Source organism: Sceloporus occidentalis, unplaced genomic scaffold, assembly GCF_023333645.1.
Source record: "Sceloporus occidentalis isolate IW3139 unplaced genomic scaffold, rSceOcc1.0.p SCAF_5, whole genome shotgun sequence".
Taxonomy (NCBI): domain Eukaryota; kingdom Metazoa; phylum Chordata; class Lepidosauria; order Squamata; family Phrynosomatidae; genus Sceloporus; species Sceloporus occidentalis.
The window spans coordinates 52854133-52881813 of NW_028316985.1; the positions used below are offsets into that span (position 1 = coordinate 52854133).

General features: G+C 37.7%; 1 protein-coding gene across 7 annotated transcripts in view; it reads left to right on the plus strand.

Annotated features, from left to right (window-relative positions):
* Positions 1 to 27681, plus strand: part of LOC149312155 (oxysterol-binding protein-related protein 8-like) — a 93732-nt gene that overhangs the window by 18585 nt on the left and 47466 nt on the right. For 2 of the 7 annotated variants that reach the window (XM_089524065.1, XM_089524066.1), the window contains exons 3-4: positions 3445 to 3481; positions 12878 to 13015. In XM_089524065.1, the coding sequence (XP_089380191.1) occupies positions 3445 to 3481; positions 12878 to 13015 (175 nt within the window). Of the gene's footprint in view, positions 1 to 435; positions 476 to 2743; positions 2885 to 3444; positions 3482 to 12877; positions 13016 to 19856; positions 19963 to 24984; positions 25133 to 27681 lie in introns of those variants that run through there. The other 5 variants (XM_089524070.1, XM_089524069.1, XM_089524071.1 and 2 more) reach the window with 5 other exon arrangements.

Below are 27681 nucleotides of genomic sequence, written 5' to 3' on the forward strand. Positions count from 1 at the left end.
AGAGATATGAGAGAAGATCAGTGTGGAAAGTGTTTTCGGTTTTTGCAGAGATCCCTTTCCTGTGTAAATTGTTTTATTTAAAACTCTTAAACTGCTGAAGTTTTAGAAAGTTTCCTTGCTTATTATCTACATTTGCATGAAACAAAAATGTCCATTAGATTGTAAATTAGCTGTTCCTACTCCCACCCCCATTTTTACAAGTATTGTTGAATTTATATAATCTAGTAGTTTTCATGAAACAGAGACAACAGGCTAATACAACTAAGGTTGTATTAGCCTGTTTCTTAGAAGCTACTTGAAAGTGATTAGCAATGCAATGCTGAAATATTTACGTACTGGCCATTACAGTAATCTTGAACTATCAGCTTCTTCACTTAGCTTTCCTACTTTGCTGTTCACCTTGCGGGCAGTTGCTTATTTGTACAGTTTTGTGAAGTTGTTAGTAGCTGAACGCTCATCAATTCTTTTTCATCATGTAAGTAATGATAATAGCACAGTGTTTTGCACTAACAAGTTACTCATCTTTGAGATACAATTCTCTCTTCTCCTATCTTCATGCATGCCATTTTGATAGGTTTCATTTCATTGGTGATCATACTGACTCTCATTCTGTTGTTACTTTTCACTTCAACGAACAGTAATTCTGTAATTCTGACATTTTAATTGTAGACTAAAAATTCCACATAAAGATGTACAGTATTAGTTTCATATGATATGATGCTTTTTGGGAAATCAAAAATGGAAACTGATCAGGGAAATTGTGATTAAAGTATACTTGTATAATAGATTCTTTTTTGGTGGGGGGATTTCACTGCAAGAGCAGTCAATACATGTGCTGACTGGATTAGAGAAAGGTCAGAACATATGTATAATATAATATAATGGTGCATGCATATCCCAAAATACAATTACATGATTTTAGAAGTGTTTATTAGGTGGACCTGTATGTTACAGAATTATCACATACTTCAGGCTTGTAACAACCAGAAAGTTTGTGAATTGAAATAGTTGAATCAGTTCCGGTTAGTTTGAAGATGTGAATTTCTTGGCAGTCAGAAAACTGTCTAGCAGAATTTATTTTGTTGTTGCTAACTGCTATCAAGTCAACTTCAACTTATGATAAAGAGAGACAACAGAAGTAGACACTAAGGTTGTGTTAACCTGTTTCTTAGCAGCTACTTGAAAGTGATTAGCAATGCAGTGCTGAAATATTTACATACTGGCCATTACAGTAATCTTGAACTATCGGCTTCTTCACTTAGCTTTCCTACTTCACTGTTCATCTTGTGAAGTACGTATTTACGTACTGGCCATTAAGCATTGGACTAGACTCTGGAGACCAGGGTTCGATTCCTGGCTTGGCCATGAAACCCACTGGGTGATCTTCTATGATTCTAAGTCACGTGCTCTCAGCTTCAGGGGAAGACAATGACAAAGCTCCTCAGAACAAATCTGCCAAGAAAATCCTGTAATAGGTTTGCCTTAGGGTCACCATAAGACAAAAACGACTTGAAGGCACATAACAACAAATGAATGAGAGACCTTGAAGTCATCCTATCATCAACAGCCCTGCTCAGATTCTTACAGATTCAGGACCATGGTTTTCTTAATTGAATCACTCTGTCTGGAACATGGTCTTCCTCTTTTTCTATTGCCTTCTACCTTTCCAAGCATTATTGTGATTACAGTTGGCTTTCTTCTTCAATGGGCTTGCTATTCCAATTGGGCCATCCACAGATGGTCCTGCCCTGTTCTCCCGAATGGTGGCTTGTGCACATGGTTGTGCCAATATGGTTGTGCATGTGTTGTACCACCATTAGGAACAACGGGACTTGAGATCCCACAGATTTTGCTAATCACAGGGATGGTGGTGTCTGGAATGGAACCCTCGTGAATATGTCGAACTGAGTGTATAATTATATACACTCCTTCTCCTCCTCTTCCCTTCGCTTCTTCTCCCTCCTCTTCCTCTTTCTCCTCCTTTTCTCTCTGCCACTTTTCCCTCCTCCTCCTCCTCTTTCTCCCCTCCCCCACCTCTTCCTCCTCTTCCGTTTCTTCCTGCCTCCGCCACTTCTGCCGCTGTCTCCTTCTCCTCCCTCCGCCTCCTCCTCCTCTTCCACCTCTGCCATCCCCCCCATGCGAGTTTGCCATCCACAGATGCTGGAATCCGCATATGGCAAGTCCATGAATAAGGAGGGCCTACTGTAATAGTGGCTCTGAAGACAGTGGCTCTGAAATAACCAGATAGTTTTCAACTTCTTCAGATGACGAATTTGTCTTTATCTTTCTTTCGGCACCATAGGACCCACTTACTATTTTTGACATGATTCATCTCTTCTAAAAGGAAAAAGTGAGGTGCTGCTGGGACAACTTTCTTAAGAGGTTGTAGAGCAAAGGGATAACACAGGGAGCTAAATTAATCAATTCAGGCCAGTATTGTCTGCACCAACTCACAGCAGCTCCTGAATTTCAAGCACAGATATTTCTCAGCTACATAGAGGAGGCAGATATTAAACCATTTATTAAACTTCTGCATGCAAAAGATGTTTATAGAATATATATATCAAGGTTAGACTAGGTAGAGGTTATTTTAAAAGAGAAATAAAAACATTAATTAAAATATATCACAACCGGTATCACTAAAGTAATGGCTGACAAACAGAGTGGTGTTTACTTTTTTCATTTCTGTGGAGAGTCTAAAGACACATTCAACCATTTTTTCTTCTTTCAATTATATGGGAAGTAGCTACTGGAAGTAGCCAGTTTGACCAGATGAATAGCAATTGGAGTAAGAATTCTGTGCAGCCTTCTGTCCAACCTTCTGTCCAACCATTTCTAGGTATAATCCCACGCTGCTTTTTCCCCCAAAGTGGGAAAAATACAGGTATCCCATCTTTTGATATGCTTTTAGTAACATTCCATTCTTCACTCACTCTTTTGGATACAGTATATTGTTTTGAAAGCCACGATTAAATGTTTGTGTTCCTGTTCTGTGCCAATAACAATCTTTCTGCTATTAATTTGTAGACCATGTTAATCTTCCTTTCTTGTTCATTTTTCAAGTTTTAAAGGCATTCATAACTTCACTTTTCCAGTGAACAAATATGTTTGGCATGTTACATGATATCTTATGAAAATAATTTAAGAAATATTTGTATCTCTTGAGAGTATGAGTTGTTTACTAACTCTAGCATAGTTAATGGTGGCTTTTGCTAATCATATTCTCCGTGTGGATTTTTATTTTGCTTCATTTACCCTATTTTGGAGCTATATATAATTAAGAAATTACTATCATGTTGCATTTTTAGTTTCAGACTAACATACTCTTTCCTTTGTTCTTTTTTCCCTTCTGTTGTGGCTGTTGTGCTCCTCATCCCCTCCCCATTTTTTGGCCTGGATGTTTTTGTTTGCTGTACTGCGTACTCAATTGCACTGCCTCTTCAGCATCATGGTGAGATCAAAGATTTGCAGGGACCCTCAAGTAAGTAAATTTTTTCTGGTGCCTCATCTGAAAATTGTATTCTCATAAGGCCAAATCTTGGATTTCATTGGCCTCTTCCATACCTTACTAATATTAGTGAATGCTGAGCATTTTAAAATAAATCCAGAAGCTGAAGTAGTAGGATGAAAGTAACTTAACCAACAGAAGTGCTTGTGCATGCTCTTGTGTGTTTGCTTAAAGGCTGATCTGTCTATAAAAGATGGTATTCTGTTCCAGGTAACTCAAGTAAAATATATACCTTCAAGTCACATGTTGACTTAACGGTGACCCCATAAATTTTACAGGGTTTTCTTTCATAGGCAAGGAATTTTCAGAGGTAGTTTGCTATTGACGTACTCTGAATATAGCCTATACTATCAACATATAGAATGATGTGAATATAGGAAGTCCTCTCATCCATTTGAAAATTGATGAATTAATTTCCATCTAACACACTGCAATGATTGTCATATTCTGATTTTGGATACACTTAAATGATTTCATTAATTTCAGCAGAAGATGGTTTATATTGATTTTGTGCTATATTCCAATCTAAATCTGTTGTGCCAGTAAATCGGAAGTAGTTTTTGATTGGGATTTTTTCCTTTCAAAACACAGGAATAAAGGATTGTATTGCAAATGTATTGTTTTAAACCATAGAACTGGCTTTTTAAATATTTACTATGTTATGTAGAGATTTAGTCAGCATCCAGTCAGCAGTTTCATGTTAGACTAATACATTTAAACTGTTCAAAAATCAGCAGGAGTATTTGAAGCAACTTGGGTTATATAATAGGCTCTTAGCCAATCATATGAATGTTGTTTTAAATCAGTGGGATGTGGTGTCTTAGTGGTTCAGACATCAATTCTGACTTTCGTAAGGTTGGCACTTGGAGGCCCGAATGCTGCATGATGTGGTGAGCTCCTATCACTAGTCCCAGCTTCTGCCAACCTAGCAGTTCGAAAGCAAATACAAGTAGATAAATAGGTACCACTTCAGTGGAAAGGTAACAGTGCTTGGTACAGTCATGCTGGCCACATGCTGGCCACATGACCACTGGAATCGTCTTCAGCAATGCTGGTTCTTCAGCTTAATAACGGAGATGAGCACCGCCCCCTACAGGCAGTCATGCCTAGACATACTCAAATTCAGCACTGCACTCAGTGCACCTCACTACTTCACTATAAAAATATCATTGTGTTCTAGCTTTGATTCCATAATGGGATTAAACATTTACTCTGACAATAAGCAGAAGATAAATAGGCTGCTTTCATTTCTCCCTTTGTGGTACTATAAGTAAACAAGATTCAGCTCTTACTGTTGGAAAACTGTTAAAAGGCATTATTCATGCCTTCTCAGATAGCTGACACCATTAAATTGAAGAACTGTTCTCTTTAATTAATTGAAAAATATTACTATAGTTAGCGAGGTTTGGCAGTTCTTCAGATATACATTAGTTTTTACTGGAAAGTTGTCCTGAGACATCACCTAGAGAACCTTAACACCACTATTTCCATTGTGTGGTCTTGTGCGTTGAGTGTTGTTTTTTCTTGATTACTTACCTCAGTCTCAGTGGAAGGCAACTGTGAAGAAAACCCTGAAATAGTTTGCCTTAAGGTCACCATAAGTCAGAATGACTTGATGACACACAACAAATATACCACAATGCATGCAACATGAAAAAAGGTGCAAATACAGTAGGCCCTTCCTATACATGGGGGATTCGTTCCGGATCCCCCTGCGTATGGGGGAAAATGCATATGCTGGAATCGTATTGATTCCTAGGGCAGCACACTCCTGTGTGTGGCTCCGTGTATGTGCTTGCGGTGCACACACCATTTTCTCCTCCCGGGTTTGCTGTACACATAAGCTCAAAGCTGCGTATGGTAAGGCCGCATATAGCGCGGGTGCCTGTATAAGAATTTTTTCAAAGCAGTTTTTATATGGCATGAAGGATCTTCTATTCCAATCAGTAACATAAATTATAGCAGGCATGACTGTTTTGGGATCTCATTTAGCTTTTCCAACCCTATATAATCAGTTATTCTCAGGCACTAATTCAAAATAGAGGACAGTTCTAAAGGGCTTGGGAGGGAGTCACAGGTTTGCAGTAAGACCAAAAAAAAAAAAAAAAAAAAAAGGATTGGCACAGAACATTCCCCCCCCCCCCCCCCCCCCAGAAAGCACTGCAGCTCAGTGAGGCAAATTACATGAGGTATCTTGAAAGAAAACACATCTGGATCACTGAGCAAGGACATTTTAAACTACAGTATCTTATTCCAGTCCCACTTGTTCTGAAGAATGTTAGTTTCCTTTTTTAATTCTTGGAGGCTGAGAGTATCACCAGTGAGGGACATCATGATGATGATGATGATGATGATGATGATGATGATGATGATAATTTATTTATAGCCCGCCTGATCACAAGGAATCTGGGCGGGTTACAGCAATAAAAATATAGAGAATACAATAAAATAAAATCCAAAAAATAAATAAAATAAAATAAAATAAAAGAGAGTGACGTGAGTTACAGAATTCACAGTTAGACCTGATGGAATTGGGCCTGTCTTTTTCACTCCCTCCCAGGTCTGATGATGACAGTTGGGATGGAGGGAGGGGTCTTCTTCTTGAGGCAACAATTTAATTTTTATTAATTTTAATTTAATTCTTCTCATTAAATTTAAGAGAAGAATTGGTGGACAGAGTGACGTAAGTCACAGTAAATGGGGAGAGGAACTAGGTAGGGAAGGCCTGTCAGAAGAGATCCGTCTTAAGAGCCTTCATAAAGGCTGTAAGAGTAGAAATGTGGCAGATCTCCTCTGGCAGGTCATTCCATAGCTTTGGAGCAGCAGTGGAGAAGGCCCTCTGGGTAACTGAGGTTAGTCTAGATTTTATTGGCTGAAGTAGATTCTTCCCCGAGGACCTTAGAGTGCAGGACGGACAGTATGGAAGAAGGCGTTCCCTTAAGTATTCTGGATCCAAGCCATGTAGGGCTTTAAAGGTAATCTTGCCCGGAAACTAATTGGCAGCCAGTGAAGGAATTTCAAAACCAGTGTTATGTGATCATTAGGACAAATACCTGTAATTAACCTGGCTGCCATATTTTGTACAAGTTGAAGTATCAGTGTGTTTTTGGAAAAGTGTCTGGAAAGATTCTTGTTCCTAAATATAATCAGATGAAATGCTTACTTTATATATTTCAAATTAATTTATAATCTGCCTGAATTGTAAATTTCTGATTATTAATTTAAAAATATTGCATACAACCTGACAACCTCTGATGGTCTGATGATTGTGTTACTATAGGTTTTTAAAGTAAAAGGTGAATATTTGGATTCATATTACCACATTTTGGGGTTTATGACAACACTGCAAACTTCGGCCTGGTACAGACAGCTGTAAAGCGTCAGCCTGGGGCCAACATTAGGGCTTAGGAGAGTGGAGTGTGCCCCACACTCCGTGCTCTCCCGATACCATTTTGGGGCGTGCGTGCATTCAGACAGTGTGCACACCGATGATGTGCCTTGTGTGCTGCATCCAAACGGGGCAGCACACAAGAGATGTCACCATGCCACTCCAGGGCGCTAATGGCGCCTTGGCAGTGATGTGGAAAGGAGCTGCATTTCACAGCTCCTTTATAGAACGGATAATTGCTGCGCCCATGCAGTTGCTGTGGCAGCAATCCAGGGCAAAATGGGGTGGCATCACGCCATCCTTTCCTACCCATCTGTACCAGGCCTTCATCTCTCTTTAATATCTGGGTACTATTTCACATTGAGATGAATATTGATCTGACAAGTGTAACAGACATAATGATATCTAATCAACAAAAATGAACTATGAAGCAGTAAAGAACTACAGTGGGCCCTTCTTTTATGCAGGGGATCCATTCCGGACCACCCACCCACCCCCCGCATAAAAGAAAAAGTGCATAAGCTCGAGCCCCATTAGAAGTAATGGGGCTCGTGTCCACCGTGTGGTGCCGCGTGTGCACCACGGCTGCGTGCCATGTTACTTCTTCCGGGGCACGCAAGCCTTTTTTCCAGCACAGCTTCCAGCTTATGCTGGAAGCCGCATATGACACGGGAGCACTGTACATACTGTATAAGGGTTTTCATAATCATTTTTCACATGTAGTTCTACTTTGTTCTCCAACCTGTGTTAGAGACTGCTGCATAGATGATGAATAGTAATATGTATTTTCCTGTGCTTTAAATATAAAGTGAAATTTCCTGTTGTTCCTAAGTGGTCTTAAACAACTTAGAATCTAAACTTGAACACACATTTTAGATGTGCTTCAAGTAATGCCGCTGAAATCAATATACAAGCTAGCTGTGATGATTTACATAAATTCTTTAAATCTTAGTGGGTGTGCTCAGCATGACTGAATCTGGATCTGAATTATATTGTTCATTGAACTGAGATAACCTTGTGTATGTTACCCTTGCATACAGATTTAGCTAATGGAACTATTTGTGGTTTATTTTAGCTTCTTAATTACAGGCCCGAATGCTTTCTGTCCCAGACTCCACCTCAAAACTAGATTCTTAATTGAAAAGCTTGTTAATCCCACTTCAAGTATGAGACCAAACTAGATATACTACTTATTGTAAATTACTGTCAAGACATTACTTACTGTCATCATGTAAATTGTTAGACTTTTACTGCAAAACTTTTGCAATGATCCTGTAGTTGAGATGTAAGGCATCCTCTGTTAAAAGCACATTATATTTTTGTATAAAGTCAGTGTGATGCAGTACAGTGCGCCGCGCCGTACATCTACTGTATCAGTGTGGAATTTGGAATGGAAGATTTATTGAGTGAGGCATACTAACTTTTCAAATAAAAAAAGAGAGAAGAGAGGAGTTAGGTGGCTGGGAGGGGAAAGTATATGGCAGTATGTGTGAGACTAATTGGTTTATTAGTCCATTCCATCAGCCACACTGATGGGATACAGTTTTAAGCCACAAGTGTTTAAGCTTGATTACATAGCTTTGGAGGTTGGATCAGAGTGTAATGCGATATAGAAAGATTGTGTAATAGGATACCTATGCAAATTGTGACCATGGTAATAAACGTTCAAAGAACTGTGCAAGTTGATACATGTTTTTCAAGCAGCATGACACTGTGAAAGTCTTAGTCCTGAGTGTGAGTGCCCTTACATGACAATCAATTCTCTTATGGTGGGAATGTTTTCTGAGGAGAACTCTGTTGTTATATGTGTAGCCATGGTGAAAATACATATATTAATACATGTAGTCTGTCAAAAACCCATTCTCTGTTAACAGACTCAAATTTGTGAATGTATCCCATTACAGCTGTTTCACTTTCTTTTTCTTTTTCTTTTTTTAAAATAATTTTTATTGGGTTTTATCCAAGTTTAAAACAAGTAAACAAGCTTACAGTCTTTACAAACAAACACCAGCAATTAAAATATGTTGAAACATTAACTAAAAAATAAGACAAAACAAATTATTTACTTCTGAGTACCATAATCAAAGATTTAGTAATTAATGATATAGTTTAGACTATTTTTCTACATTACCTTTTGAATTTATAAATGAGGATATCTATATGCTACTACTTTTTCTTTCTCAAAGAGAGGAAACTTTTTTCAGTTTTCTTATGTATATCTTTCCAGAATTTTTTAGCAGTTTCGCACTGTCACCACATGTGATACAGCGAACCTGGATTTTTTTTACACTTCCAGCAATTTGTCTCATTTGTGTTCTTAATTTTGGCTGGTTTGGTGGGGCTGTTTCACTTTCCAATCTTCCTTTGGATTTTATTTTTGATACATAACAGCAACTTGAAAGTCATTGGTTGTATGCCTAGGAAAATTAAAAGGGTTTTGGGACACTGCCATTTCTAAGAATGTTTGTGTCCATTTATTATTTTGTGTAGAGAGCGTCCTGTTTGTTCAATGTAGAGTGCAGAGGAGCTTTGCTGACAGAGAATATCATTATAGCATATTGGAGAATGACTTTATAAAATAAGTATTGTACTTTTAATGTTGTGGCAATATTATTTGGACCTTTAATATTGCTGCCAGAGTAAATATGAGGGCAAATGTTGCCTCTGAATTTGTAGCAGGGTCTCCTCTCTGTTTTTCCACCCAGGTTATGCATACTGTTTTAGGTTAGTACATCTGAAGAAGTGGATTGAAATCTATGATTGTGCCATGCTAAAATAAACCAGTTAGTGACAAAGGAGCTGATATTTCCATCCCACACCTTTTTTCTCCTATTTTACTTTGCATGCTGAAACAGAGTACCATAGCTCTCCAAAAGTTTCCCAAGTTACAAAAAAATAAAATAAAAATAGTTGCACCGTAGCAGTTAAAATTATTGTCTTTCTCAGTTTTATATTGAATAGGAAAACATAGTTCAAACTTACCTATCCATTGTATCTTTAATTTCATATTTTGAAAACCACAGTCATACTTCATGTAATGTGTTTTGGTTCCCATATTAACCAGTGAAGAAAAGTAGAGATGTATCTCAAGCCTGGTAAGAAGAGATGCCTGATGCAGAGCCAGTTGATGACAGACAGCTTGTCAACCTAAGCCCAGCAGTAGTCTGGACCCCCTTTACCTGTCAGCTGCAGGGGAAATGTTATGTCTTCATAGAGAATAGGAGGTCCTGGAAAAGGGACATATGTGAGATATATATATATATATATATATATATATATATATAAAATATTTGTAGATAGCTTGGTTGCTTTATTTGTAGTATCATCTCTGCATCATAGTAGAGCCAAACTAGAACTACCTAGAGCCTAACTCTCATTGAGATTTGCCTCTTCTCTGGGTAGGTGGGGTCAAAGAATTAAATGTTTCTCACCTAGAAAAACAAATATGTTGTGCTACCTGTTTATGTGTGCATGGGATTGTACATATGTGTGTTTTGTGAGCCTATATTTGCAGTGTAAAGTGGTAATTCTCAGAAGTTCTAGTATGTCAGGGAGAACGAAATCCAAGATGTTCTTGTGCCTATGTGTATTATCCTGTTCATCTTTAGTATCTCAGCTGTATCTCAGTAATTCTACAATGTATAAGCATTCAAAGATGCTGGGGAAGAATTCAGCCTGTTGCAGGTTATGATTATTTAAACATTGTGGCTAAGGCTAATAATGTATTAGAAAATGTAAGGAAGTTTGTGCTTCACTAGTGGAGCCTCTAGAGGGCAATGTGACTTTGTGAATGATTAGATTAGAAAAATAGCTGATGAATGGGAGGGAGGAAAAGACTAACATCACAATATTTAATTCTTATTGATTGGTACAAAAGACAACAGAATTTCAGAAGTAAACATGCTTTTATGAATTGGATTTCAAGTTGATGCTTACAAATTTTGTCATTTTTGCATGGAATATTTAAGTCGATGTGAAGATACACTGGTTTACTCCTTTTTATAAAAGTAGATCTTTGGACCACTGTCCTCCCAAGTAGTTGTCCTCCGAAGCTAACTTTAGAAATTAAATATCAAAAAGGTTTAATGTTAAAGGATATAAAACATACAAGTACTAACATTATAAAGGAAGACTCAAAATGTGATGCCAATATTTCTGAGATATCAGTTTTTATTGTTCAAACTGAGCAGTCACTTTATTAGAATCTGGAATTCTGTGAAAAACTAAGTATAGGTTGAGTCTCCTTTATCCAAAATGCTTGGAACTAGAACCTTCTCTGAACAAATCTTGCCAAGAAAACCCTATTAAAGGTTCTCCTTAGGATTGTCATAAGTCAGAAACTACATGAAGTCACACAGCACACACAATGAAATATCATGGAGATGGGACCCAAAACTAAATATGAAATTGGTTTATGTTTTGTATATACCTTATGCACATAATCTGAATGTTATTTTATGCACAATATTTTAAATACTTTTATGCATGAAATAAAGTTTGTGTGTACAAAACAAAGTAACACCAGACAGCCATGGTGTCACTATCCCAGCCACCCGTATGGACAGTTTGGGATTTTGGAGTATTTCAGATTTCAGAATAAGGGATATTCAACCTGTATCCTTTCCAGAACTGTGACATAGGACCCACTACAACATGTTTATCTCCGAGATTAAAAAGCTAGAGCACATGGGAAATGTTGGTGGTTTGGCTCTTTGTTATACATTCATGCCATATAGGCTTAATTTTTGGACATTATCAGAATAATAATATGGAAGAGTCATATGGTTTGGCAGAGAACACATTAACCTTACAAGCTCTAGAAGGGCCCCCTTGTACTTTATTCACAGAATGCTTTTAAAAGTGAGAAATAGCCAGTGCGTTGTGAAGGAGAAATGCCTCTCTGTCTGTTAGAAAAAGCTTCCTCCAAGATTGGAAGATAGTTTTATATATGAACTTTTGTCTGAATGTTATTAGCTTAGAATTGGAAAACTACAAAAATCTCTACAACAGAAGAATGGTTATTCAGATTGGCAGACATGAGTGATTTAGATATACTAACTTGTTGGTTAAATTACAAAGATAGAAAAAATACAGATAATGAATGGGCTCTGATCATGGTAATTTGTAAAAATAGATGAAAGAAGTAATAGTGAAAAAGAGAGAGGTAAAGACATAGGAAAAAATGAGCAGATCAAGTCTTATGCACTCAGATAGATGAAGGAACTTTGTTTAGAATTTTATTTATATGTATGTAATAAGAGTATGTGTTGGAATGTAATTGTTGTTGTTGGTTTTGCATTTTGTCTTTGTTTTGGTTCCTGTTCTTAATAAAAAATTGAAATGAATAACAAAGCATCCTCCAACTAAGTAGAAAAGGGATGGGTTCAGGAATAAGACATGCAGTGCATGTCATGGGTGCATGTTTGTGAGGATATACTTCTAATCACTGGTATCCTGCATGAGCCTGAATACCTTATATTGCTTGCTATTTTCTGAAGTGTGTCAAGGAAGCTTTCTTAAATCCCTAAACTGTTGTCTTTGACTGCTCCTAGATCCAGCAATGGGTTTTTCCTTACCTTGAAAACCCCATATGGCCTCCTCCCCAATCTCTTTTTTCCTGATTCCCCCGGCTTGTTAACCTTGATTCACCGTCTGAAGGTGTTTTGCTTCCTCCTCAGCCCTTTGGTTTTTCTCCCTTGACACTATGTATGGTTGTAACTGCATCCTAGAACACTTGTGTGACGACACATTTCATACTTTCTTAAAAACTTGAAGTTTCCTATGAAGTCTTTGGCACTCACCCTTAGTTCTCATCACCTAGTATTATTCAGCCTAAGGAAGTACATTTCTGCTACATGGGATTTTAGAATATTAGGTTCTTGGGGCAGGGGCCTGATGCCTTTTACTCTTTAAAGAACTGTGTACACTGATGCTTTTGTTGTAGTGGTAAATATAATAAAGAATAATCCACTGTTTTCCAGCTGTGGTAACAAACAGTGATGAATCTCATGCTCAGACTCCAGGAAAAATGAGCCAGCGTCAGGCAAAAGAAGGGTATCTTACTCCAACCAAAGAATTACACCAGCCATCACTCAGTCCTGGAACGGTTCACGGCCATGGTAAGAAGCATTTCATTATGGTTCTTTGGGCCACACAGCCTGATTGAATATCCTTCTTCTGATATTTTTAGTTTTCTGATTTGGACAATCACACACTATGGTTGGAAGATTCTTGGCTTGATCACAGCCTAAACAGCTAAGTGAAGGGGCAGTACACACGGGCAAAATGTCCATATATTGGCTTATTAATGTGAGAGCAGGTTGTCTGAATCAGTCCAGTGTTGAGGAGACACTAAAAATGACCAGTGAGATTATTTGACTGTTCATAATTGTTTAAACATAATTATTGTGTATATCTTCCCAAACTGATGTTTAAAGTTGTGTTCATATTACAGTTTGTGCTTTAAAAATGATTGTAAGAAAGTTCCCCCCAAAGAATGAACATTGTAATGTTTTAAAATTTGGTATTTGTGCCTTTGTATTCTTCTTTTTAGATTTCTTACAATTTTTTTTTTTAAAAAAAACAGTACAAGAAGTTACTTTAAAAACAGGTTTGGCCAATTAGAAGCTGCAAGGACCAATTCCAATCCCAGAACCTATGGTGAGCCAGGTTGCCCACTGTTTGGCAATCAACTAAACATTGCTCCCAGAACTCCATTTTTGTTGTGATTTCTGGGTATGGGGGCAAGGTCAAGCAAACTTGCCGCTCCTGGAGGCCTCTAACAATTGGTTTGACTATTGAAGGCTAATTTTTGCTTGAAAAAAATTGGAAGTAAAAATGAAGGTTTGGGAGAGTTTGGAGGGCTGTTAAAAAAAGTGTGAGGAGAGTGGGGAGATGGATCCATATGTGGCCTGCAGACTTACTTTTCCCCATCTCTGCTTTAGACTGTACAGTGCGCACGCATACGCTGGAGGTCCACACCGGAAAAAGCCTTGGCATGTCTGGAAGCTGTAATGGTGTGCGCCGCTGCATGCACAAGCCCCATTATCTTTAATGGGGCTCAAGCACACACGGATTTCCCCTTACGCGGAGGGATCCAGAACGGATCCCCGCGTAAGGGGGAGGGCCTACCGTATTTGACTCAGTGGAGAAAAAATGAATACGTTTGCTCAAAAATTGTTGTTAGTTACAACATTGATCATATAGCTAGAGTTCAGTAAATTACAAAGACAGAGCAGTTTATGTTTACCCTTAACAAAATACAAATTAATTTATATAAAAGGTAGCCCTATGGCCAGATCAAGAGGACAGTATGCTAATTGTCAAATTTAGGCGCTAGTGTAGTTGATTTGCATTTCCACAGGACTGTACCCTTCAATAAGTGCATTAGATATTGAGGAATGGGTCGAAAGTGATCATTTACCTCTCCAGTTAGAGTTTGATGAATCAAGCTGGTTTCCTCCCAGTAACTTCACAAGATATAGAAAGATTGATTCAGGTGCTTAAGCGTGGCACAAATACCCAGAGATATTTAAAGATGTCATGAAATTGTGGGTGCTAATTCTATCCAAATTATTTACAGACATAAATTATACAGAGAATGTACATTCAGGCTGGATTTCTAGTATAGTAGTACCCATATATAAAAAAGGGAATAGAGATGATCCACATCATTTATAGACCAAGAAGCCTCTTAGATATGACATCTAAGCTACGTTGCGCCCTTGCCTTACGCGGGGGATAAATTCCGGACCCCTTGATGAAAGGCAAATAGTGCATATGCTCGAGCTCCAATGAAAATAATGGGGCTCATGCATGACATGCCCGCGCCTTTCAGCGTAAACTGAGAGCCGCGTAAAAAACGCCCGCGTATGATGCAGGCACACTGTATACACACATTTGTTGTTGCCCTCATGTTAGCCCTGATTCATGGCGACCCTATAGATGAGACATCACAAAGATCCTCTGTCATCCACTGCTCTGCTTAGATCCTGCAAATTCAGGCCCATGACCTCCCTGAATGTGTCTATCCATCTGGCATGGGGTCTGCCTCTCTTTCTACTACCTTCTACTTTTCCTGGCATTATAGTATTTTCTAATGAGTCATTCCTTCTCTTGATGGGGCAAAAGTAAGACGGCCTCAGTTTGATCATCTTGGTTTCCAGGGAGATCTGTTCAGTGACCCTTTTGTTTGTCATTTTGGCTGTTCATGGTATCCTTAGCATTCTTTTCCGGCACCACATCTCACATAAGTTGGTTTTCTTTTTATCTGCTTTCTACACTGTCCAGCTTTCACATCCGTACATGGCGATGGGGAATACAATGGCTTGGACTATTCTAACTTTAGTGCTCAGCTGTGTGTCTTACACTTTAGAACCTTGTCTAGTTCTTTAATAGCTGCCCTTCCCATTCCTAGTCTTCTGATTTCTTGACTACAGTCTCCATTCTGATCAATGTCTGATCCAAAGCACAGGAACTTTAATTATTTTGATTTCCCCATTGTCTAGGTAGAATTTATGTAGATCCTTCATAGACATTATTTTTGTTTTCTTTATGTTAAGCAGTAAGCCTGCCTTTGCACGCGCGCACGCGCGCGCACACACACACACACAGAGTAGCTTCTCCATAAATTCTAAGATTGGGAAGATTATAAATAAATTATAAAGGTTTTGTAAGGGCCATTCAACAAGGGAACGATGCTGTGATTTATATCATATACTCACAAATTCTTTTTCAGGTCCCACTAAGAACTATACAAAAAAAATAAAAAAAAGCTAGTGCACTGACATTGAAAGTACACAAGATGTATGTTTTTATACGCTAGTGGTCAATAAATCTTACCATTCTATCAGTTTTTGAGCATGTGGTGTAGATTCCTTTTTATATATATGGATAATATGAAGTGATTCATATAGAGTATGTTGTGTTTTTCATGATAAATCCATTATTAATTTGCCTTCCCTGATGGCTGATAGCAATGTTTTCTCTACCAACTCCTTCCTCTTTGAGTTGGTTTATTTGTTTGTGTTCCATTTGTTTCATAAACTATTAGAATAACTAATATACTCTCAATAAATTTTTGAGTTTCTCATGGCTGCCAATGCTTTAAACAATGTACAGCTAACAATGATACTGTAATGCTCTCTATCACATTAAATGGACATGCCCTTTCATTTTATTGCTCTCTAATTGCATACAACTTTTAAAAACTGTATAAAACTTAAATGTTGTTGATTCTAAATTGCTTAAAGTTAAACTAAAGAAAGCCTGATTCTATTTTTTGAGCACATGATATGTTAGGCATGACATGTTAGCCAACTGTAATCTACCAGGTGGTCTATTTTTGGGAATAATCCAGAATGGTTTAATAGCTGAATGTGATAAACTACTTTTTATCAGTGCATGCTGCATTAAAAAAAACTGGTATATGTATGATACCTGATTGTTCTGTCATATGACCCTGTCATATGACACTATAATATGTTCAGCTTTCCAGTGGAACAAAATGACTGATATTACTTCAAGAAGAATTGTAAACTCCAAGTATTGGGTAAAGAAGTAAAATGAAGGCATTAGTATGAATGAACATCTATTGTTAACATTCCTGAGTTTATCTACATCAATATGGAAAAATATAGTCTTTAGGATTATTTGGCTTATTTTTTCAAAGGCTTTAAAGTGTGCTAGCACAATTTTAACAAATTATGATACTTAATAAATCTTAATGACAAAAAATAGGCTTGTGGAGAAAAAGAAAATATGTGTTATTTGCCTCATTGGAGTAGTTTAACAGCTAAAAAAACAATCCCATTTTCCTACTCCAACTCCACGATTCTATGTACTGCAGATATGCTTAGGAATGTCTTCTTTCTGGGATATCAAAATGGCTCATGTAAGTCTATACCATCTGAAAATCCAAAAGATTAGTATACATTTATTTTGATGGTAAAACATTTTGATGGCCAGAGCAATAAAATGGAGGGAAATTTGTACATCTGTTTTTCAAAATACCCATTAGGAATGTAGTTCAGAATGATAAAAGGCACTGTAGCACAGCCTTTCAAAAGTCTCTGAAACTTGAAGTTAATTACAAAAGGTTTAAAGCCTGTTTTCATATATGAAAATACATACTTTTAAATTGTTAATCTGAAATCATAGGCAATCATGTGTTTAAAAATCTCAGCAGTTTTAGGATTTCAGTTGAAAAACACAAACAAAAGGGAATATTTGCAAGCTCACAGGAGCACAAAGAGCCAGTTGTATAGCAGCTTCTCATTACTGGGATACCTTTCACAACTTGTAACTGACAAAAAACAAAGCAAAGCTTAACAGGCAGCAAAACTGCAGAGCTCAGAATGCAAAAATCCATATCTTCCTTCTAGCCTGTCTCTCTTTGAGCAAGATTTACCTATAAGGTTTTTCTTACTGTCTCAGCCTGGCCTAGGAACATGTGCAGTAACCCGTATCCTGATCATTACTGAAGTGCCCCTTTCACTCACTGTACAATAAATTGCACAGTCTTCAAATTACATACATTTTAACCTTCCATTTTAATCAGTTCTGTAGACTGATGGTGGTAGTGGTTTTTTAATTAACTTAATTTAGAGCACAGCTTTCTGTATGACTCTTCTTCAAGGCAGGAAAAATGTAAATAATGATGAATCATACTTAGGCCAAATAAAATTTACTGACTTAAATTATTCCTAATTAGTTACAAAAGGAAATCAAAGAGGCTTCTAATAGTGGTTTGGTAGGAGAGGACTATTTCCGGTAGATGTGACTTTTAAAATTATTTTGAAAGGGATAGATTTGTTCTCCTGGGCAGTGTTGCCAATCACCCTCAAAGGAAATCCCCTGATTGGCTTTCCAGAATGCCTCCAAAATTCCTGGGAGAGGGCGGGATGTCTGAGCCAGGGAGCGGGACTTCTGAGTTGGGGGGCTGCAAGGCACTATGGGAAGGCTAAAGGGTGCGGGACTTCTAGCATGGGAGGTATGCCGGGCATTTTTTTTGGGTGGGAAGGTATTTTGGGGCAGTTTTTTGGGGCAGGAAGGTATGTCTGGGTGGGAAAGTTAAATTCCCTGAAAATTCTGAAAAATTTGGCAAACCTGGAAATTTCCCAGAAAGGTTTAAAACTTCCTGGTTTCTGGGAAATTTCCTGGGAATTGGCAACACTGCTCCTGGGACAACTGCTGCAAAGTTCATTCCCTAGGTTACCAGTGATCAACTGAGGAGCAGCTTCTGGCCTCCAATGATCAGTGAATCGGTTTACTAGAAGTCTGTTCCACTGTCAGCCTTAAAGCTGAAAATTAATACAGATCAAGATTCTTGGTTTCTACTAAAAAAGGTCTGTAAGTTAGACCTTTTTAATTTCTCTCTCTCATTCTAAATGAAATAAACCCAGCCTTTAGGAGGCCAGCACCCTGGACAAGATGTTGGAGTGAGATATCTTTAAAAAACTATCCAAATAATTAAAAAGATCAAGACTATACTTTTCTTTGCTCGCTTTTCTTTGTCCACTTCTGATAAGCAACAAAATGGCAGAAGGGATGCAGTGTAAGTTCAAAATGGTTAGATCGAAACAAAAGTTATAGAACCTTTCAAAGCTCAGTGGATCTTGCATCTTGATACATTTTATGAACAAAAGGAGACTGTGGGGGGAAAATATCTTCCTGTGCTAGATGCTTACTTTTCCAAAGCCATACCATCTCAGTATCTTTCTAGATGAGTTTACATTTACTATTGGTGAGCAGCTGAGTGATATTCCTAGATGGGCCATCTGCAGAGAAGTCCATTGCAGGTGTAGAAAAATAAGCTGCAGATTTAAGAGAGTTCAACGTCTTGTACACAAGTAATGCCTTCCTCTGAAAAATCAGTCCCACCATCATCACTAAGATATATGTTTAAAAGGGCAACTCCACATTTAAAAGGTGAGCATGCCCCCCCCCCCCCCCATATGTAGCCTGTAATAATTTACATTACACTGCCTCTGAATGATGAAGTCCATCTTATGTTGGCAAACAGGGCGAGATAACACTGCAGATGGCTATTTCATTTTGCATTCAAAATTATACATAGTAATTTGAGCTATTCTTGAATATAACAGAGAAGTCTGGCTAATGCCTATAAATAGAGATGGACATGGTTTGACCTCATACTCTTTAAAGAAATTCAAGCCATTTTTTTTGAAGTGCCTGTAAGAAATTTGATAAGTAAAGGATGTGTCAGTAGGGTCATCTGCTGACAGAAAGGCCCTTGATCTCCCAGAGGCATCTGTCAACTAAATGGGAAATAAGGTGACATTCACCAGTTCCCCCTCGCTCATAGCCCTCTACATCATGTGCTTATGAAGGCTTCCCACCTCCTCTGTAACAGATTTTTTTGGGGGTGGAGAAAGACTTTCAGAGGAATGCAAGCAGCAGTAGGAATTGCTTCACTGTTACACTGACAGAAGCCTTGTCAGCAGAAGATCACCATTGGGTGCATAATAAACAGTTTGAAACCTTTCTAAGGTATCTGCCTGTTGGACCTCTTGCTACCTCATTTGAAAAATACCTGCCAGGTTGCATTAAGCAGCACTGTTGCTAGGAACATTAGCTGAATGACTCCATTCCATATAGATTTTATGCAGACATGCATCCAAATGCACATGGAGTGTGACTGGTGGTGTGCCCCTGCATCCTCTGTATATTATCACTTACCCAGGGTATATGAGAAATAGGACTTTTAGTTTTGGCTTGTTGTGTGTTAATGCAGAGAAAAAAGTATTTTCAACAAAGCTTTCATTGAGAATGGGTTTTTGCTAGATTGACCCATTTGAGTCTAATCTGTTGTCCTTGGCAATTCAGAGATCGTACTTGGGGTAAAATAACTGAAACCTGAGCAGTCAACAAGTGTGTGGGAGGAGCTGCAAAACAGAGCAGTTAGAGATCCAAGCCTACAGCCAACTGAGACGTAATAAACTGCAGACTGCTTTTTAGAAAAAGTGGTTCAGCTGCAACCTGATGTACCAGAAATCGCGTGCTTCAGTTGTGCTTATTTTTATACTATCAAGCCCAAGAGTGTTAGGTTTGTTTGTTTTTGTTTTACTGTTGTTGTAATATAAGCTGGTTGTGTTTTGGATTTTCATTCTGTGAGGTGGATACATCTGTGAAGGTAAGTATACCTTTAATGATTATGTTGTTTTTCACAGGGAATAGAGTCAGACCAGCAACTGGTATCATCTAAATTGCATATTTTGCAGCTGTAGCATGACAGCTACAAGCCACTCACTATATTTTCCAAATATATATATATTTAGAAGGAGCATGTGTGACTGATATAGGCAGGTAGTTATTTATATTTCTTTTTAGGTAGATTTGTTGATGTAACAAGATTGCAATAGCATTCTCAGTATATAGATCCTCTTCTTCCCTGTCTGTCTCTTTTTCTCTCACTCACTTGCACACACGCCTTTATTTTCTCCCTTCCTACTTTCTCTTCTTAGAGGTAAACACATCTGTTATCCAATTCAGATAACCTAAATATCTGAATTTTGCTAATGTCTGGTATATTAACAAAATTAACATATGTATTTTATTATGTATGCAGTGCTACTTGAAGGCAGCCCTTATTTTCTTAGTTCAGTTTTTCTCAAGGCATTAGCAGTTGCAGATGAAGAGGATATTAAAATTCATGTTAATGTTACATTAGAAGTAGTTTTCAATCAGTCATAGAAAAAAGCCCTGATATAGTAATTATAGAAGATGCATGTATATCTTGAAAATACTATATTATTGTATATATGTTTAATGTATATTGTATGCACTGTGTGTGTATGCATGTAATAATAATAACAACAATAACAACAGCAGCAATATTTATTTATTTATTTGTACCCTGCTCTTCAGCCAAAAGGCTATCAATTTCATATTTAAAAAAAGGCTTCAGGGAAAAATGTTGTTTTTTCCAAATGTTTTCAGTTTTTTCCGGGCCTTCCCATCTCTACTTAGAAATCATTTTCAGTTACAAATACTCATTTTAATTGGATGATTTAGGTATTGAATACTTTTGTAGTATAACTTTCTTAAGCATTCAAGCTTTACAACCTTACTTTTAAGCATTCTGTACTCTTTCTCATTCTTATAGTTAAGTATCTTGCTTCAATTTAAGGATCTTGAGCCAGTGATGACTTGCAAAGATTAAGAACTTTCTGTGATAGAAGTCTGGCATTATTTTTGTTTTTCCAGTCTCCACAGATTTTATGAATACTTTTTTTCTGTTTGAGCATCATTAGTCAATATTAGGAAATCCCCTATGTATGTTCACTAGCTGAGAATTTTGTGTGTGCGTGTGTGCTTTCAAGTTGGCTGTTGACTTATGGCTGCACCATTAATTTCCTTGGGTTTTGTTAGGGCAAAGTATACGCAGAAGTGGTTTTGTCATTGCCTTCCTCTGAATTATAGCCAACAGTACCAGTTATTTGTCAAGTTTCCCATCCAAGTACTAATCTTGGCCAATCCTACTTAGCTTCCAAGACCAGACAGGATATGTAGTCTTTAGGATATACAGTCAGCCCTCCATTTTTGTGGGGTATCCGTTCCAGACCCCCTGCAAAAATGGAAACTCACACATATTTAAACCCCATAGGCTTGAATGGAGGTGGACGCCTCGGGTGCACGCCCCATTTTAACCCCCTCCATTTGGTCCTCATGAGAAAGTGAGGGTTGTGGATCTGAAGTCCGCGCAGATGGAGAGGCAACTGTATAGTTACTCTCTTCATAATAATGAATCTGAATTTGAAAGATACAAGTCATTTGAGTGGTTAAAAGGAGTTAGTTAAATTTCCATTTTTATTTCTGGTGGTTATTCCAAAAACATATTTACTAGTAATGGTTTGGCTGTCTCTGCAGACAAGAATTATTTCAGTTGTACTTCCATACATTGTAAAAACAAAATTTGGACAGTGGTTATGCACATGTATTTCCATTGTGATTTCTAAGAAGCTTATTGATGACTCAGTTACACTTTCAGTTTTGTGAGTCTTTAAATAAGTATCCATTTTAAAAAAAATCAAACTCTTGTTTTAGGGGAATCTAAACATTTTTCATTGCCCAAGTCACCATATTCTGTTGTTAAAATTTTTAATGTTAGCTGTCCTTTTATTGGCATGCACTATATTTTACTCTGTCCATTCAGGAATAGCTCTTGCTCTTAAAAAATTACAATGATTAAGACCTCATATATTCAATTTCATTGAATATTATCATGGGAATATAGGTGGTGAACTCCACTGGATGACCTTGGGCAAAGCTGACCTTGCCACCTCAGAGGATGGCAATGGTAAATCCCCTCTAAATAAACATGCCAAGAAAATCCCATGATAGATTCACTTTAGGATTACCATAAGTCAAAAATGACTTGAAGGCACACAGCAACAACAGCAACACAATTTCCTTGTTAGCTGTTCCACAGTGGTTAGGACTCAGTGTACTTTAATGCTAAAAAGTCTGCATTGACAATCCCAGATTAGAATGGGAAATGTATCATGGAGTAGGACTATACCATTGCTGTAAATCACATTATATTTGGTTTCTTCTGCTTTCCTGTTATAGTAACTGAATAGGAATGTGGGGTAATAAAATAGGGGATGAAAGATTGGGAGTAATAAAGAAAACAGAAGAAGAGAATGGATTTGTAATGGGGCCTGGAATTTGGGAGCAAGGGCACACCATAAACTAAGAGCAAGAAGTAAAAGATGTAGAAAAGGGAAGTGAGTGAGAGATAATGAAAAGATTTAACAATAAAATGAAGGAGTGAAATGAGATAAACTATTGCTAAAAGAAGAATGTAATTGAAATATTTTACTCTCTTATTGAAATTTGCTAAGGATGTGAAGTGATGTCATTTTAGTATAAACAATGGGAAATCAATGGACTTGATAGATGTTGTTCTGCACTGACTTAAATCAGTCTTGACAAAGGCATGGCCAATGTTCTGAGGCAGCGGGAGATGTAGTCCAACAGGGCGGATCGAACATTCCCCATCCCTTAGTTTTGACTCAGAGCCTCTGTTTTCATTAAACTTTTCATTTATGTCAAGATTATACCATTTCAGACTGCAGGTGGAGGCTCTTACAATTAAATGATGTGCAGTACAAAAAAAAGGTGCACAGAAAAGTTTGGATTTTGCAGAGAAAGTCTTCTAGTATAGGCTTTGTCCTGATACAGTAGTTTTTATGGGTAGTAGCTTTCTTTTGTAGAGAAACATTCCATCTTTGACAGAGAAAAATATGTCTGATTTTAAAAGTGGTACAGTCCAAACAGATTAGTGAGAACTAAGTCTGAATGTGAGGCTACTCTGCCTTCTCAAGTAAGTGTGCCAAGTAAGGCCTCCTTAAGCAGAAATGAGGTCCAATACGAAGGGGACTAGTTTCTGATCTCCAATATAACAGCATATGGGAGGATGACTCCAGTAAATGTTTATACTGTAGCACTTGCATGTAGTTTTGTAGATAAGAATATGAATTTAAATATTAAATCAAATATTGCTTATAGAGAGTTGAACTAAAATATTATCTATTAAATTGATTTAGTTTTATCCACATGCCCTGTATTTTTTATTTTAATTTTTTATGATAATGGTTTCAAATACAACTCTTCTTAAATCTTTTTCTTCCTTTTGTGTTCAATAGACATCTGTTTGCTAGGACACTTACCAGAGCAGATCAGTGGGCAAGAGGGAGAGATGTTTAACTTTTTCATGTCTGTTGCTGTTTCTCACACATGTTCTGTCAAGCCAGTTTCCCCCACTTTTAGCTGGGTACATGTCCTGTTTCACAGCCTGTTTTGGGAAATATATACTAATAATGACTGAGGAATGTATATGGTAGAATTGGTGTGTTGAAAATTGGATAATTACTATTCCCCCTGCCCATTGATTCTGCCCTGTAGTTGCCCACCCACTTAGCTTAGTTACTAAGGAAACCATTGTTTCTCTTATAATGGGTAGTTCTGCCCTTAAATCCCTATACTTGAGAATAGATTCTGCTTGTGTATGTGTGTGTTACAATTATAATTTGTGCCATGATAATAAATGGCACAGCTGAAATTTAATTGTAGGAATAGTACATTATTATGTCATGTAAAGTGGAATACTGTAAGAGCCTTTGTGGTATAAAATTTGTAACAGACTGTACCTGAGAAGTGAGCTCTGTCATAGCTCCCATTTCTTGTTCTCTGTCTGTTAATAAAATGCTGTAAGTCTCATCCAGGTGTGGGTACATAAAAATGAAAAACAGAATAAGATGTACAAAGAGGATTCAGAGCAGAAGATCTCACTTGGGACATTGATGCCATCTTGCTTCCATTGTGCTTTTCACTCAGAAATGGAAGAATAGAAGCTGACTTCAGTTGTGTGTATCTGGATAGGAAGAGGAGGATTTTCCATGAGGTCAGGAAGGGTTGTGTAAATGGTTTATGTTCTTCCCACTAGTTATTAAAATACCTATAGACTGGTCTAAATGCAGTTGCTTGCCCCTACTAGAGGAAAAACATTGAATCAATAGGATGTACTATTAGCTTAGCATTTAGCAGGCAATTCATTGATCTATATAGTTGAGTTCAGGAGGGAGGTGGGCTCCATGATGCTCACCTGGAGCCATCTTCTGTGAGTAGATTATTATTATTATTATTATTATTATTATTAGCAGAGGGCAGACCCTGAACCCCTAAGAGGTGCTTTCCAATAAGGTTTGGATGATTAGACAGTACAGAAACCTTTTTAATAACGCCTTAATTTGATCTACTTTGTCACGACAGTTTTCTGGTGCCTGCAAAACAACGAAGAGTAACAACTTCTCTTGAGGCATACTGAATGAAATATGAAATGCTATTGCTGAAGGATTGGCAGCAGTTTTACTTGAATTCATAAATGTCTCTAGGCTTTCTTACCAACTTCATCAGCCTCACTTAGCTCTCATTCCCGTTGAGCACATGGCACTTGCTCTACATTTGTGGTTTGCATGTTGCTGATCTGACTGTAAGGGCAAAGGCTTTCTCTGCAACATTCTTATTACAATCCGCCTTCTGAATGACAACAATCATTACACAGAACAAGTAACTCATGAAGGAAGAGGGTCCACAACGACGTAGGTTTTCTTCATGTGCTGGGGTTTCGCTTCCTCCACGAGCTGATGGTCGAAAACTTGTCCGGAATGCTTCATTTGGAGGATACAACGAGCTTTCACCTATCTTTCGAGGTTTGTTTTGCTTTTTTTATGTTGTCACTGAAATAGTTCTGTTTGCAAATGTTTTTTATAGGCAGTACCTCTTTTTTCAAAAAGTCATTTACTGTTTGGGGGAGTCTTTTTGGAAGACATTGGATTGACTTTGAAATTGAGATTTGGAAATAATGCGATTTAAATATGTTCTGAGCATATTTTTAGCCTTTGTGTAAGAAATTCTGCATGGGTTAAATGTCTGTAGTGCAGCCATTCACTCACAAACCATAAGGTTGTGAGTTCAATACCAGCCAGGGCTCAAGCTTGATTCAGGCTTGCATCCTTCCGAGGTCGCTAAAATGAGTACCAGATTGTTGGGGGCAATTAGCTTACAGTTGTAAACTGCTTAGATGGTATGAAGTGGTATATAAATGAAGCTGCTATGCTATAATTTTAGTTCATTAGAAAGGCATTTTGTGGATTATGAATTGTGTTTTTCAACAGGGCCAGTCCTACCATTAGGAGCAAACAGAGCTTTGTGCCTTTTAAGCTATCCTGTTGCCCTCAGGCATGGTGCAGGATTCGTATTGCCATTGTTGAAGAAAGATTCAGTTTTCAGTTGGTTTCTGTATATGGAACTGTAGTTGGGGTGGAGTAGATGATATCTGTTATTTATAACTCCTGTGAATCTAAAAGTCAAATTTCGTGTTGTGTTAAATCAGTGCTATGTCCTCAACATTCACATTCTTTGACATTAAAAAAAAAAACTACTCATAATATTGCATGCATGGTTTACATTTGTATTTGTGATTGAATGATCAGACTTGATATCATGGAAAGATACTGTGAAAGTAAATTAGTTGATTTATAATTAGAATAATAGATTTGGAAGAGACCCCAAGGCCCACCCAGTACAACTCCCTGCCATGCAGGAACACACATTCAAAGCAACCCTGACAGATGGTCATCCAGCCTCTGTTTAAAAACCTTCAAAGAAGGAGACTCCACCACATTCTGAGGGAGTGTTTTCCACTGTTGAACAGCTCTTACTATCAGGAGGTTCTTCCTGGTTTTGAGGTGGAATATCTTTTCCTGTAGTTTGAGTCCATTGTTCTGGCTCTTGTTCTCTGGAGTTGCAGAAAACAAGCTTGCTCCATCCTCAGTATGACACCCCTTCAAATATTTAAACAGGGCTATCATTTCACCTCTTAACCGTCTCTCCAGGCTAAACATATCCAGCTGCCTCTCTTCATAGGATATGGTTTCCAGATCCTTCATCATTTTGGCATCCTCTTCTGGATATGCTACAGCTTCTCAATATCTTTTTTGAATTGTGGTGCCCAGAACTGGACACAGTATTCCTGCCCAAAGCAGTATAGAGTGATACTGTTACTTCCGTTGATCTAGACATTATACTTCTAGAATTGCTTTGACTCTTTTAGCTGCTGCATGACACTGTTGACACATGTTCAAGTTGTGGTCTGTTCGGACTCTTAGATCCCTTTCAAGTGTACTGTTTTTAAGCCAGGTGTCCCCCATTCTATATCTATGCATTTCATTTTTTCTACCCAAGTGCAGTATCTTACATTTCTCCCTCTTAAAATTCATTTTGTTAGTTTTGGCCCAGCTTTCTGATCTATTAAGGTCATTTTGAATTTTGAGCCTTTCCTCTGGAGTGTTATCTACGCCTCCTAATTTGGTGTTATCTGCAAATTTGATAAGCATGCCCTTTTATTCCTTTATCCAAGTCATTGATAAAGATATTGAATAGCACTTGGCCCAGGACAGATCCCTGTGGCACTCTGCTAGTCACTTCTCTCCTAAATGAAGAGCACCCTTTGGGTTCAGCCAGTCAACCAATTACAAATCCATCTAACAGTAGCCTTGTCTAATCCACATTTTACTACCTTCTTTACAAGGATATTGTGGGAGACCTTGTTGAAGGCGTTACTGAAATCAAGATATTTTACATCCACAGCATTCCCTTCATCTTCCAAGCTGGTGATTTTATTTTTTATTTTTTAAAAAACACAGGCTTTGTCTGGCTTCTGTAATTGTGAGCTTCTGGCTTCATTTTAATGGACCTTTTAGTAATTTGCATTCCCCCCCCCCCCCCCCCCTAAATCTATCATTTGACCATAAATATGATGCCACTCTCCTAAAAATCATAATCACCATATTTATTTATATATCTTAGCCTTTTTCCTGTTTTAACTATAGGTCCTTTGTTGGTAGTCTTAGCCATATCCTATCAACTGACATTTTGTTATGTCTTTTTGAAAGCTCATTTGGCTAGTAAAATGTAATAATCTGAAATATTCTGATTTTGATTCCTGTGTTAATATAAGTTACTGCATGTCTGTACATGGATTTGGTCTCAAGAGGAACCAACTGTGAACAATATAATGCTGTTAACTCCAGCAGTGCTACCTTCCCTTAATGACATCCCCTTAAAGGGGGGGGGGGGGGGAAGTAGAGGGATGGTGTAGTAACATTATTTTATATTTCATGCTGTTTCTAATACTGTATGTCTCTCATTGGAATTTCATTTATGTTCTTTCCCATCAGTGCCTTTGGATTTAATTAGC